Here is a 13,701-nt window from a genome sequence, read left to right on the forward strand (position 1 = left end):
GAACACTCTTAGGTTTTCGATGGCGACAAAACACCCCTGACTCAGGGAAATTAAGTTATCAAAATCAAAAGTCAGTAGAATTCTGAGAAATGAAAACAAATCTGAAAACACCTTCCCCCTCTCCCTCCCTTCTTTAGGTTCAACTTCCCTCCTGAAGTACGTATTCCCTTGCCCAAAATAGCACAAAGGGATGAGGAATTGGGGATTGTGATCAGTTGAACAGACATTGTCGCTTCTCCTCTTTCCTTCTCACACTCTTCTCGTGCTTCATCCCGGGGTCCCTTAATGGGAAATGGTCCTCCCTTAACTTATGGAACAGATAATCCCAACAGGCTCTACCAGACATGGGGGAAGTTTCAGACCTCTTCTCATAAAGCCACATTGGCAACCCTATGCCTACATAACACTTTCCACAGAAACACACCACTCCAAGGGACAACCTTTGAGCACAAAGGGCACCAAGACACCCACAGAGCTCACCCCACAGGAAAGGACAGGCCTACAGACAGGCTTAGAGACCAGGCAGCAATGTGGAGAGGGACCAAATCTGATGGAAGGAGCAGCCCCACACGGCCAGCACATCTCCAAAGCCCACACCAGCCTGACAGGGCTGCCACGACTTGGGGCTCCTCATCACAACGCATCCGCAAACCACACCACACGAATGCCAAGAGATGACATCACTGATGTCACCCCACCTCTCCAAAGCTCAGTTTCCATGTTTTGCACAATCTGACACACACCATCAACACCAAGCTTTTGACCTGTCACACTCCACTAAAAAGTTGCCACCAGGACCAGAAGGACACGTCCTCAAGAGGAGGACATGAAATTGCAGAATTCTTGAAAGGAAAACACAACCACAACGAATTGCTTGTGAGGATCTGACATGCACCAGCTGCTTGCACAAACATGCTGTCATGCACAAAGGCTGTTTCATCCCCCTCGGGCACTCCAGGACCAGCATAAAAGCCGACCCAGAGCCTCTGTCCCTCACTCGCCTCTGCTGACGCCTTCTCCTGCGCGCTCAACAAGGTGAGCCTCACACCCCTTGCCCTCTGCTCCTGCCCCCCTGCCCCGGCTCTTCCAGCACGCTCTGCCCCAGCCTCAGCACCCCTCACGCCTCCCCAGCCCCACAGCCCCACACCAGCCTCCCCACAGCCTCGCCCTCCTGCACCACCGCCCCTCGCACCCCCACGCACTCCGCTCTCCCCACACCCTCTCTTCCATCTTCTCCTCTCCTCTCCCCTGCCAGGGCCCCTCCACACCACAGACATGGCCTGCTACGACCTCTGCCCCCCCTGCGGACCCACCCCGCTGGCCAACAGCTGCAACGAGCCCTGTGTCAGGCAGTGCGAGGACTCCCGCGTCGTCATCCAGCCTTCCACCGTGCTGGTCACCCTGCCAGGACCCATCCTCAGCTCCTTCCCCCAGAGCACCGCCGTCGGATCCTCCTCATCCGCTGCCGTGGGCAACGTCCTCAGCGCCCAGGGAGTGCCCGTCTCCTCTGGGGGCTTCGGCTACGGCCTTGGCTACGGCTTCGGAGGCCTGGGCTGCTACGGCAGAAGAAGAGGCTGCAACATCTGCTAAGGGTCCCTCACAAGATGCCTGAAACCGCTCACATACATTCAAGAAGCAAAGACATGGACTGAGGATGCACGTCTGGGGTAATGCTGGCACAGCAGTTCACCTTCCTCAGCTGCTTCTCTTGTGGCACAGAGCAAGCAGGGAAGGGGCCCGACCAGGCTGCCTGGTAACATGGCCCATGGATGTCTTCCTCTTCTCCAAATTCCTTCTCCGCACCACCCCATCTGCTGTGTGCAGTACTGTATGCCCCACCAGCATCTTACAGGCTAAGCAGCAGCGGGGGACCTCCAGTGGGTTTCTCCCCAGTCAAGACTGAAAGACCTCACTGCTCTGACAAAATCTAGTGCATACAGAAGACCTCAGTGCATGGTCACCATACTTGCACCTCACCTCTCTTCCTCCTTATGCTTGTATATCTTCATGCTTTTGTCTCAATAAAGTTCTGCATCCCAACCTCTGACACCTCTTCCCCGTTCTTCTACCATGGCTCTTTCAACTTTTTGCAGCACAAAGCCAGGGCTCAACAGGCCATCAGTACGCGTGAAAAAGGACACCAAAATTATCCTGGGAAATATACCACCACAACCAACAAAGACTGGCACCTGGGCTGCTTTCACAAAGTGACAGAGGTTTGAGCAAGTGCTGGCTCAAAGACAGTCTTGAACATGGCAACACTCCCATGAGAACGCCTCTGACGGAGTCACCATAAACTCATGAGATCTTTCGCGTGGAGTCCCAGGGCCACCCACACAGGAACTCATGGCCTGGTCCCCACTTGCTGGAATGACCATGGATAGTCAATACAGTGTGCCCAAGTCACCACTCTCCTTGCTCTGAGATCCTCCTCTGACCCAGGTGTGGGTCGATGTTGCACTGACCACCTGGCTGCTTGGTCTCCATTCCAAACATGCCAGTGTACCCAGGCCATGGTCTCACCTTGCTGTGGGGTCCACAGATGCTGCCTTGGAGGTTCCCCAACCACCAGCCCTTCTTCCCTGCAGGCTCCAACACTGACCCACACAGAAGGTCTCCTGACCACCATACTCCCACCTGCAAAGTCTCTGGACCACCTCTGCAGGGGACCCCAAGTCACCATCCCTCTGCTCTGAGGTCACACAGAAAACACCAGTATGAGGTCACAGTCCTCCTCACCTTGGCTCAATGGGTCTCTGCACTACGCACTGTGGACAAGTGCAGGACCAAGTCTGTGACCAGCTGTGCTGCGAAGATGGGGCTCTGTGGTGGGTAGACTTTGGTTGGGCACCATGTGCTCACCGAGCTGCTCTATCACTCCTCTTCCTCAATTGGATAGGGGGACAGCAATACGACAAAAGGCTCCCGAACTAAGATAAGGACATGGAGATCACTCACAGGCAGGAGAACACTCCAGTGGCAGCAAAACAGACTGTGCTTGAGAAATTAATATAATTTATCAAAGTTAAATTAAATTTCAACAAAGTCAGAGTAGAAATAAGAGAAATGAAACCAAATCTCGAAACACCTTCCCCACATTCACCTTCCCTCATGAATTACTGTTGTGGTTTAAACCCAGCCAGACAGCTTGTTCACTCAGTCCCCACCTTTCCTCCCTCTTCCTTTCCTTCCCCCTACTCCTGGAGGGACGGAGAGGAGAACCGAAAAGAATGCAACTCCCAAGGGTTGAGATAAGAACAGTTTCGTAACTAAGGTATAACACAAATCACAACTGCTACCACCAATAATAATAATGATAAAGGGAATAGCAAGGGAAGAGAATACAACATCTCAGCAATAGCTGACCGATAACTTGCCCCTCCAGCCTAACCAAGCACCGACCGATACCTCATCCAACACTGCAGTCCCACCCCTTCAGGGTAACTCCCAGTTCCATCCTGGGCATGACGTGCTGTGGTATGGAATACCTCTTTGGCTAGCTTGGGTCAGGTGTCATTTCTCTGTTTCCTCCCGGCCTCCCCTCCTCCCTGGCAGAGCATGAGGCTCACAAGGTCCTTGGCCAGACCAAAACATCAGCGTTATCAGCGTGTGCTCTTCAAACATGCTCTTCGAGACATGGCAGAAGCTTCTTGCATCTTCTAACAGAACCTTCGCATGTGAACCCATTAAGTACAACCTTACAGACATAAAAAGGCACCACAACACCCATAGAGCTCACCCAAAAGGAAAGGAAAGGCCTACAGACAGGACTAGTGACCCAGCAGCAAGTCAGGGAGGAACCTAATGCAATGGAAGGGGCAGCCTCTCATAGCCAGCACAGCCCCGGGGCTGAAAGGACATGGGGCCCCCTCTTCACAACCCAGCCACAAACCACAGCCACGAGTGTCACAGGATGACATCAATGATGACACCCCCCCTCTCCAACGCTTTTGCTGCATGTTCTGCCAAATGCCCTGACATGCACCATCAACACCAAGCCTTTGGTCTCTAATACTTGAAAGCTGCCGCCAGGGCCAGAAGGACACGTCCTCAACAGGAGGACATGAAATTCCAGAACTCTTGGAAGGAAAACACAGCCACAAATAATTGCTTGCGAGGATCTGACATGCACCAGCTGCTTGCACAAACATGCTGTCATGCACAAAGACTGTCTCAGCCCCCTCGGGCACTCCAGGACCAGCATAAAAGCCGGCCCAGAGCCTCTGTCCCTCACTCGCCTCTGCTGACGCCTTCTCCTGCGCGCTCAACAAGGTGAGCCTCAAGCCCCTTGCCCTCTGCTCCTGCCCCCCTGCCCCGGCTCTTCCAGCACGCTCTGCCCCAGCCTCAGCACCCCTCACGCCTCCCCAGCCCCACAGCCCCACACCAGCCTCCCCACTGCCTCGCCCTCCTGCACCACCGCCCCTCGCACTCCCATGCCCTCTGCTCTCCCCACAACCTCTCTTCTCTCCTCTCCTCTCCCCTGCTCTCCCAGGGCCCCTCCACACCACAGACATGGCCTGCTACGACCTCTGCCGCCCCTGCGGACCCACCCCGCTGGCCAACAGCTGCAACGAGCCCTGTGTCAGGCAGTGCGAGGACTCCCGCGTCGTCATCCAGCCTTCCACCGTGCTGGTCACCCTGCCAGGACCCATCCTCAGCTCCTTCCCCCAGAGCACCGCCGTCGGATCCTCCTCATCCGCTGCCGTGGGCAACGTCCTCAGCGCCCAGGGAGTGCCCGTCTCCTCTGGGGGCTTCGGCTACGGCCTTGGCTACGGCTATGGAGGCCTGGGCTACGGCTTTGGAGGCCTGGGCTGCTACGGCAGAGGAAGGGGATACAACATCTGCTAAGGGCCATTGACAACACACCTGAAGCCAGCCACCGAAACCCTCAAAGCCATGGCAAGGTCTGAGGATGCAGTTCTGTGCAGTTCCTGACATGGGGACCTGCTGTCCACAGCTCCCCGTCTCGAGCCACCAAGAGAAGAAACAGCGCATGGGGCCTGCCCAGGATGCCTGAAAATATTGCCCCTGCACCTCCTCCTGTTGTACTACTTCCTTCTTGGCATCATCTCTTTGCCTGTGTCCAGGACTCTCTGCTGCAAACCCCTTCTAACAAGTCAAAGAATATGGGGGACCTCTGCTATGCTGCTTGCGCTGCAGGGCAGGAAGAACTGCAAGCAGAACTCTTCTGCTCATGGTTGCACTCCTTGCACCTCAGACTGTCTCACTTCCACTTGGTGCTTTTGCTGCTCTTACATTTTCATTCTTTTGTCTAAATAAAGTTTCCAGCATCCCAGCCCGAGTCTCCTCAGAATCACTTTCAACAGCAGGAACCTCTCCAGAGGAGCTGACTTAATCCCTTTTCATGAACAGGACAACTAGAGCTGCAGGTGTGGGACCATGGCCAGTTGGGTTTTCAGTAGCTCACAGCACAGAGACTCCACCACCTCTTCCACTCTTTGCCCTTCCACACAGGCAAAAAGGCTTGCCTGGTTTGCCCATGCAATCCCATCTCTTTCCCCTTGTACCCAGGGCAGCCTCTTCTGCATGTGCACACCAGTAACAAGAGCTGGGTTCCCACCACTTCTTTCCCTGCCATCAGCGGCTTTACTCCCATTGATGATGGGCACCCTGCACATCCTCCTCTCTTGGGTGGTTCACTTCTCAACCTCTTCTCTATGAAAGATGATCCAGACCCTCCAGTCTCTTGGTGACCCTGCACTGCTCCTGCTCCAGAAAGTCCAAGTCCTTCCTCACTGGGGCACCAAGAAATGAATCCCACATGGCATTCTCCTCAACATTTCTGACAAGCAAGGGATGCTGCCCTCCCCTTACCCACTGCAGCACCACTGAATGAAGCCCTGGAGACTGGTGGACCCTTTTCTTACAAGGGTAGGTTGTCATCTCATGGTCCGTTTCTGCTCCACTAGGACCACAACGTCATTCTCTCCTAAGACGGTTTCTAACCCATTGGTCCCACAGATATTCCTGCTACACGGGGTCACTTCTCCCCACAAACAAGACTTGGCATCTGCCCTGGCTGAACTCTTGTCCTTCACAACATCCTCCTGGACAACTTGTTCAAATGTGACATGAGCAGGTACACCATACATTGGATAAAGAACTCCTCAAGAGCAGGGCTGAAAGTGTCAAAGAGAATGGAGCTAGATGTGCTTTGTGAAGGGTCACCTGCAATATTCCCCAGGGATCCATTCCAGGGTCATTTCTGGACAATATTTTTATCACACCTCTACAGGCAGCAGTTGAATGCACTGTTCACAAGCTTGCTGATGGGACTGGGAGTTGCTGTTGATTCTCTTGAAGGACAAGAGGTCTTGCAGAAGGATCTAGATAGGTTGCAGCATTGGGCAACCATCAATGGCATGAAATGTAAGAAGCACAAATGCTGGATTCTGCGCCTGGGATGGAGCGATGCTGGACACAAGCACAGCCTGGGAGAGGAGTTCCTGGAAAGCAGCCCTGCAGAAAGGCACCTGGGGGTGCTGCCTGGCAGCAGGTTCAATAGGAGTCAGCAGTGTGCCCTGGCAGACAAGGGGGCAAACCGCATCCTTGGTCATAAGTACACTATGAGAACACTCAGATGTTGTACGTTATGAGTTGTCTGCTGAAGAAGAGGATTTACGTCTTAACCTACACTGGGCAAAAATGAGTACAGCCCCGGTTTCTTGTGTCTTCACTGGATTTCATTATGACCTCAGAACACAGAGTTGAAATAACTGAAGAGGTTGTCCTGTAAATCTAAGAAACATAAATGGAGCCTAACACTGGGCACAGATCAGACTGTCCAGGCTCTAGTGTGCCACATCCACTCTCTTGATTTTCACACTGATACAAAGGGATGAGCTCTATTTCAGCCATCAGGAAGCACTGCAAGAAACCCACAAACCACAGACATGAGTGCCACAGGATGTCATCAATGATGACACCCCCATTACTCCAATACTTTTGTTGCATGTTCTGCCAAATGCCCTGACATGCACCATCAACACCAAGCCTTTGGTCTCTAATACTTGAAAGCTGCCGCCAGGGCCAGAAGGACACGTCCTCAACAGGAGGACAATAAATTGCAGAATTGCAATAGGGAAAACACAACCACAACTAATTGCTTGCACATGTTTGACATGCACCAGCTGCTTGCACAAACATGCTGTCATGCACAAAGACTGTCTCAGCCCCCTCAGGCACTGCAGGACCAGCATAAAAGCCGGCCCAGAGCCTCCGTCCCTCACTCGCCTCTGCTGACGCCTTCTCCTGCGCGCTCAACAAGGTGAGCCTCAAGCCCCTTGCCCTCTGCTCCTGCCCCCCTGCCCTGGCTCTTCCAGCACACTCTGCCCCAGCCTCAGCACCCCTCACGCCTCCACAGCACCACAGACCCACAGCCCCACACCAGCCTCCCCACAGCCTGTGTTGCCTAGTAACATGCCCCATGGACCTCCTCATCTCACTTCCTTCTGTGCGTCAACCATCTGCTATGTCCAGTATTGCGAGCCACAAACAGCATCTCACAAGCTAAGAAAGATTCAGGGGACCTTTAGTGGGGTCTTCCCAATTCATGCCAGCAAGACCACAGTGCTCTGTCAAAATCCACTCTAAACAGGAAACCTCAGTGGATGGTTGCCCTACTTGCACCTTAGACCCGCTCTCTACCACCTTATGCTTTTATATTTTCACTCTCGTCACAATAAAGTTCTTCTGCATTCAAGCCTTTGACACCTCTTCTCCTATTCTTTTACCATGGCTCTTCCAGCTTCATGCAGCACAAAGCCAGGGTTCAACAGGCCATTGGGGTGAGTGAACAAGGGCCACAAAGATTTCCCTATGAAATATGCCACCACAAGCAAACCGACCCATGGAAGCCTTTCAGAACATGACGCAAGCCCATTACTGTCTCAAAGAAAGCACTGAACATGACATTGCTCCCATGTGCACGACTTTTATGGAGTCACCCAGGCTCATGAGAACATTTGGATAGAGTAACAGGGCCAACCACAAAGGAACTCATGTCTCTGACACTGACTGCTGCGAGGACCAATGGTATCCCATGCAGAGTGCACTGGTCTCCACTCTCCTGCTCTGGGATCCTCTTCTGAGTCAGGTGTGTTTTCCTGTTACACTGACTTTCTGGCTGCCTTTTCCCCATTCCGGCCATGTCAGAGTCCCCAGGCCATGGTCTCACCTTGCTATGGGGTCCACAAATGATGCCTTGGTGAGGTGCTTATGTGGCCACCAGCCCCTCGTCACTGCAGGCCCAACAGTGCAGGGGGTCTCTGGACCGATCATCCTCCCTGCTGCTCTGTTTCTGAAACAAATCTGCAGGGGACCCGAAGCCAGGATCCCTCTGTTCTCAGGTCACACAGAAAGCCCCCAGGGTGAAGTCACAATCCTCCTTACATAGGCTCAATGGAGCCCTGCAGGGGGCACTCGGAGCAATGTGCAGAAATAAGCCTATAACCCAGTTCTTTGAAGATGGGGCTCTGAGATGGTTTGACCTTGGCTGGGTACCAAGCGCTCATTGAGCAACTCTAGCACTATTCTTCCTCAATCAGGTAGGGGGAGAGTATCCCAAGTAGACACAAGGACATGGAGATCACTCAGCACGTCCCAGCAGCAGCAAAACAGACTTGACTCAGTGAAATCAATTTATCACAAGTTAAAGTAGAATTAAGAGAAATAAAAACAATTATTAAAACACCTTCCCCCAACCTCTCCCTTCTTCAGGGTTCATCTTCCCTTCCAAATTACTTACTCCCTTGTGCAAAATAGCACAGAGAGATGGAATGGGAATTGTGGTCAGTTCACACCACACTGTCTCTGCTCTTCCTTCCCCCTCACACTCTTCCCCTGCTCCATCACGGGGCCTCTTCCACAGGAAACAGCCCTCCACGAACTTATTTGTGCCTTTCCCACAGTCTCTATTGGACTTGGAAAAAGCTTCTGGCATCTTCACACAGAACCTACACAGCAGCCCAATGGCTACCAAAACATTTCCACCTAAACCCACTACAGCCAGTGACAACCTCACAGGCAGAAGGGCACCAGGACACCCACAGAACTCACCCAAAGGGAAAGGCCCAAAGGCAGGCTTGGTGACCTGGCAACAAGGTGAGGAGAGACTGAACGCAAAAGAAAGGGAAGCTCCTCGCAGCCAGCACAGCTCCAAAGCCCAGAAAAGGATGACAGGGTTGTGAGGACATGGGGTCCCCTCTTCACAAGGCACCCACAAACCACACCACAAAAGTGCTAAGAGATGACCTCACTCACAGAAACCCATCTCTTCAGTGTTTTGGTCGCATGAACTGCCAGCTGTCCTGAAATGCACCATCAAAACCAAGTATTCAGCCTTTATTATTTGCACTTCAAGGCTGCCGCCAGGGCCGGATGGACACGTCCTCACCAGGAGGACATGCCAAGGGAGCACTGTGGGAAGGAGAAAACGCCCCAGCTCATGACTTGCCAGGCTGTGGCACGCACCAGCTGCTTTCTGACAAATGCTGCCATGCGCAAAGGCTGTCCCGCCCCTCGGGGACCAGCATAAAAGCCGGCCCAGAGCCTCTGTCCCTCACTCGCCTCTGCTGACGCCTTCTCCTGCGCGCTCAACAAGGTGAGCCTCAAGCCCCTTGCCCTCTGCTCCTGACCCCCTGCCCCGGCTCTTCCAGCACGCTCTGCCCCAGCCTCAGCACCCCTCACACCTCCCCAGCCCCACAGCCCGACACCAGCCTCCCCACTGCCTCGCCCTCCTGCACCACCGCCCCTTGCACCCCCACGCCCTCCGCTCTCCCCACACCCTCTCTTCCATTCTCTCCTCTCCTTTAGTCTTCCAGGGCCCCTCCACACCACGGACATGGCCTGCTACGACCTCTGCCGCCCCTGCGGACCCACCCCGCTGGCCAACAGCTGCAACGAGCCCTGTGTCAGGCAGTGCGAGGACTCCCGCGTCGTCATCCAGCCTTCCACCGTGCTGGTCACCCTGCCAGGACCCATCCTCAGCTCCTTCCCCCAGAGCACCGCTGTCGGATCCTCCTCATCCGCTGCTGTGGGCAACATCCTCAGCGCCCAGGGAGTGCCCGTCTCCTCTGGGGGCTTCGGCTACGGCCTTGGCTACGGCTTCGGAGGCCTCGGCTGCTACGGCAGGGGAAGAGGCTGCAACATCTGCTAAGGGCCATTGACAGCACCGTAACACCAACCACCCTAGAAGCCACAGCAAGGAATCAGAAAGCATGTTTGTGCCACTGTTGGCTTATACATTCTCCATCCAGTACTGCTCCTCTGAAGGCAGAATGAAATCAAGCAGGGAAAGGATTTAGCCAATGCTATCTGTAACCAAGGCCACGGAACTCCTCCTCTTCTCTCACTTTTGTCTCTGCATTTTCCCTTCTAATATGGTGGCCCTACTCGTACCTCTGACTGGTTCCCTCCCTCTTGGTGCTCCTGCCTTTCCACTTTTTTTTTTTTCAATAAAGTTCTCCTGCATCCCAGCCTCAGGCCCTTCCTCTTCACTTTTTCCCCAAAGGCTCATCCAGTCGCACCCAGCACAACAACAGGGCTCAACAGGCCATGGGGGTGGGTTGAAACAGGCATCACCAGAGCTCTTTTGGGAAGCATAGCACCAGCAACACCACCCACTGCACTCGGGGAGATTCCCGCACATCACATCATCTCATTGCCTCCGCAAACAAAGGCTTGGACACATTTATGCACTTCCAGCCATGCCTCTGTCGCACGTTCTTCATATGTTCTGTGTTACCTCTGCCTGGTGCCTGCTAACGTACTCCATCACTTTTCCTCTGCAAACAGACAGAGAAAATATGACAAAAGAGTCATGGGTCAAGATATCCACCAAGTGGTTCACATTTCGTCTCCACCTCTCTCTGCTTTAGAGACAAGGTTATCGATTGGGAGACTATCAAATGCTTTGCACAAGTCCAGGTATATGACAACAGTACATCTTCCCTTAACCACCAATGCTATAACCCCTCATAGAAAGACCCCAAATTTGTCAGGAAGAATTCACCCACTCTGAAGCCCTTCTGGTTGTCAGTGATGACCTCTCCCTTTTTCAAGTGTTTTGGCATAGTTACCAGGAGAATCTGCTCCATGCTCTCTTCTGGCACAGAGATGACGCTGACCAGCCTGTAGTTAGCCCGGCTCTTCTTTCTAGCTTTTTCAAAATGAGGACTATGAATTGACCACTTGCTGTGGGGTCACTCCATCACATTGGCCCGGTCCTTAAGGAGGATGTGGCACAGGGCTGGCCCCACGTACAACTCCTGAGCTACACTACTTGAGACTTGCCCTCAAATGGACTTTCTGCTACTCATCATAAGCCGCTGGGCTCAGCCCTTCAACTACGCAGAAGCCCAGTGCACTGGCACCAGACACAAAAGGTACTTTGTCAGCTTGTTGATGAGCATGTGAGGGGTGAAAGGGTCAAAGACTTTACAAAGAAATTCAAGGTAAGCACCAGCTATGGCTGTCTCCTCATCCACAATGATGGGCACTCCCATGGAGAGGAGACAGAGTTCAATCAAGCGTGATTTACCATTTGCAAATATATGCTAGAACTTCATCTCAATTTCTTGTCCTTCCTGGGAAGACATTCACAGTCCTTTCTAGGAAGACTTCCTACATCACCTTCTATGGGAACATGATCAGACTCAAGAGCTTCTAGCTTCCCAGTTGTGCCTTCCTAGTCTTCTTCAAAAGAAGAGGCCATTCAGCTCTTTCCTCCTGTTCAGGAACCACTTCCAGGCACTATTAACTCTCCTAAGATACATAAGACACACCTCCCAAGAAGAACAGGCAGCTCCCTCAGTATTATTGGTTACCTTCATGCTCCAGGGACTTCCATACATCCAGTCCAAAAGCTCTCCCTCTGACCTCCCTTCAATTTCCCCAACCACAAAACAGCTCACCTGACAACCAGCCTGCAAAACACTCACCTTGGATGAACTGGGGCAGGCCTTGCCAGGCATCAGCCCATCAGCATGAATCCACCACTAACAGGGCCCAACCTCTGTGGCCATGTAAAGCATCTCTGCATCCAAACCCCTCTTTAATCTCCAAATCAACTTTCACCTGTCAACACTGAGCAGAGAAATGGTGTCACGCAGTGGCACTACCCCAGGCAAAGATCACAAACCTGGTGCACGATTCCCCTGGCAACTGCTCCCTAACACCTCTTCCACTGACATCCTCACAGGCTCTCCAGAACCACAACTGCCTTTGTGAGGTGCCCCACATCTAGCAATGCATCACACCAGAGTCCGGACTGAAAATGTGCCAACCCCTAATCAGGGAAGCACTAGAGAGGGGCCAACACACGACTTCCACAGCACTGTCAGGAATCCCCACATCAGGAATCCCTCAACAACACTGAACCTGGGCTAGCAGGACAAGCCTGCTCTAACAAAGAGGCAACCTAGGCCTGCCCTCAGCACCACCCCCTGGAACACCACTAGGTGGGCAAAAACCCAAGTAGGCAGCCCCCTTTCTCCAGCTACAACCATAAAAGCACAAAGGGCACAAGGAGATCCACATTGACACCCACAGAGCTCACCCAATGGAAAAGGACAGGCCTAAAGACAAGCGAAGGGACATGGCAGCAAGGCAGGGAGGGAACAAATGGGACGGAAGAGGCAGCCCCTCATGCCACCAAAACTCCAGAGCCCAGACCAGCCCGACAGGGCTGCAATGAACATGGAGCCACCTCTTCACAAGGCACCAAAAACCACAACACACAAGTGCCACCGAATGACCTCAGTGATGACACCCCACGTCTCCAAGGCCATGGCTGTATCTGCAGAACAGCCTGACAGGCATCTTCCATGCAAATGGTCCCAGAAACCTACTCTCACTTCAAGGCTGCCGCCAGGGCCGGATGGACACGTCCTCACCAGGAGGACATGCAAAGGGAGCACTGTGGGAAGGAGAACACGCCCCAGCTCATGACTTGCCAGGCTGTGGCACGCACCAGCTGCTTTCTGACAAATGCTGCCATGCGCAAAGGCTGTCCCGCCCCTCGGGGACCAGCATAAAAGCCGGCCCAGAGCCTCTGTCCCTCACTCGCCTCTGCTGACGCCTTCTCCTGCGCGCTCAACAAGGTGAGCCTCAAGCCCCTTGCCCTCTGCTCCTGACCCCCTGCCCCGGCTCTTCCAGCACGCTCTGCCCCAGCCTCAGCACCCCTCACGCCTCCACAGTCCCACAGCCCCACACCAGCCTCCCCACTGCCTCGCCCTCCTGCACCACCGCCCCTCGCACCCCCACGCCCTCCGCTCTCCCCACACCCTCTCTTCCATTCTCTCCTCTCCTCTCCCCTGCCAGGGCCCCTCCACACCACAGACATGGCCTGCTACGACCTCTGCCGCCCCTGCGGACCCACCCCGCTGGCCAACAGCTGCAACGAGCCCTGTGTCAGGCAGTGTGAGGACTCCCGCGTCGTCATCCAGCCTTCCACCGTGCTGGTCACCCTGCCAGGACCCATCCTCAGCTCCTTCCCCCAGAGCACCGCCGTCGGATCCTCCTCATCCGCTGCTGTGGGCAACGTCCTCAGCGCCCAGGGAGTGCCCGTCTCCTCTGGGGGCTTCGGCTACGGCCTTGGCTACGGCTTCGGAGGCCTGGACTACGGCTTTGGAGGCCTGGGCTGCTACGGCGGTGGAAGAGGCTGCAACATCTGCTAAGGGC

General features: G+C 54.0%; 4 protein-coding genes across 4 annotated transcripts; all 4 read left to right on the top strand.

The window, feature by feature from the left end:
• The first annotated feature begins 889 nt into the window (after window positions 1–889).
• On the top strand, window positions 890–1,590 carry LOC133263821 (feather keratin 1-like). Its single transcript, XM_061443690.1, has 2 exons — window positions 890–1,019; window positions 1,244–1,590. Exons 1-2 carry the CDS (start codon window positions 890–892, stop codon window positions 1,588–1,590), a joined length of 477 nt encoding a protein of 158 aa, XP_061299674.1.
• Window positions 1,591–4,157: 2,567 nt separating this feature from the next.
• LOC133263822 (feather keratin 1-like) lies at window positions 4,158–4,848 on the top strand. The gene is made up of 2 exons (XM_061443691.1): window positions 4,158–4,237; window positions 4,461–4,848. The coding sequence occupies exons 1-2, from the start codon at window positions 4,158–4,160 to the stop codon at window positions 4,846–4,848; spliced, it is 468 nt and encodes a 155-aa protein (XP_061299675.1).
• Window positions 4,849–9,862: 5,014 nt separating this feature from the next.
• LOC133263807 (feather keratin 1-like) lies at window positions 9,863–10,177 on the top strand. Its single transcript, XM_061443676.1, has one exon. The coding sequence runs from the start codon at window positions 9,863–9,865 to the stop codon at window positions 10,175–10,177; it is 315 nt and encodes a 104-aa protein (XP_061299660.1).
• A 3,163-nt stretch (window positions 10,178–13,340) lies between these two features.
• LOC133263800 (feather keratin 1-like) lies at window positions 13,341–13,697 on the top strand. The gene has a single exon (XM_061443668.1). The coding sequence runs from the start codon at window positions 13,362–13,364 to the stop codon at window positions 13,695–13,697; it is 336 nt and encodes a 111-aa protein (XP_061299652.1). The 5' UTR covers window positions 13,341–13,361.
• Window positions 13,698–13,701: the final 4 nt, after the last annotated feature.

This window comes from Pezoporus flaviventris, unplaced genomic scaffold (genome assembly GCF_033815535.1).
Source record: "Pezoporus flaviventris isolate CSIRO_AGI_PZ_B2104156 unplaced genomic scaffold, CSIRO_AGI_Pfla_v1 ptg000468l, whole genome shotgun sequence".
NCBI classification, from domain to species: Eukaryota; Metazoa; Chordata; class Aves; order Psittaciformes; family Psittacidae; genus Pezoporus; species Pezoporus flaviventris.

Excerpts from the sequence above, each read along its gene's own strand:
- LOC133263821 (XM_061443690.1), top strand. The coding sequence starts at position 890 with ATGCACCAGCTGCTTGCACAAACATGCTGTCATGCACAAAGGCTGTTT. Across the intron at positions 1,020-1,243 it reads GCCTCTGCTGACGCCTTCTC|CTCCCCTGCCAGGGCCCCTC; the intron begins CTGCGCGCTCAA and ends TTCTCCTCTCCT.
- LOC133263822 (XM_061443691.1), top strand. The coding sequence starts at position 4,158 with ATGCACAAAGACTGTCTCAGCCCCCTCGGGCACTCCAGGACCAGCATA. Across the intron at positions 4,238-4,460 it reads GAGCCTCTGTCCCTCACTCG|CTTCTCTCCTCTCCTCTCCC; the intron begins CCTCTGCTGACG and ends CCCACAACCTCT.
- LOC133263807 (XM_061443676.1), top strand. The coding sequence starts at position 9,863 with ATGGCCTGCTACGACCTCTGCCGCCCCTGCGGACCCACCCCGCTGGCC.
- LOC133263800 (XM_061443668.1), top strand. The coding sequence starts at position 13,362 with ATGGCCTGCTACGACCTCTGCCGCCCCTGCGGACCCACCCCGCTGGCC.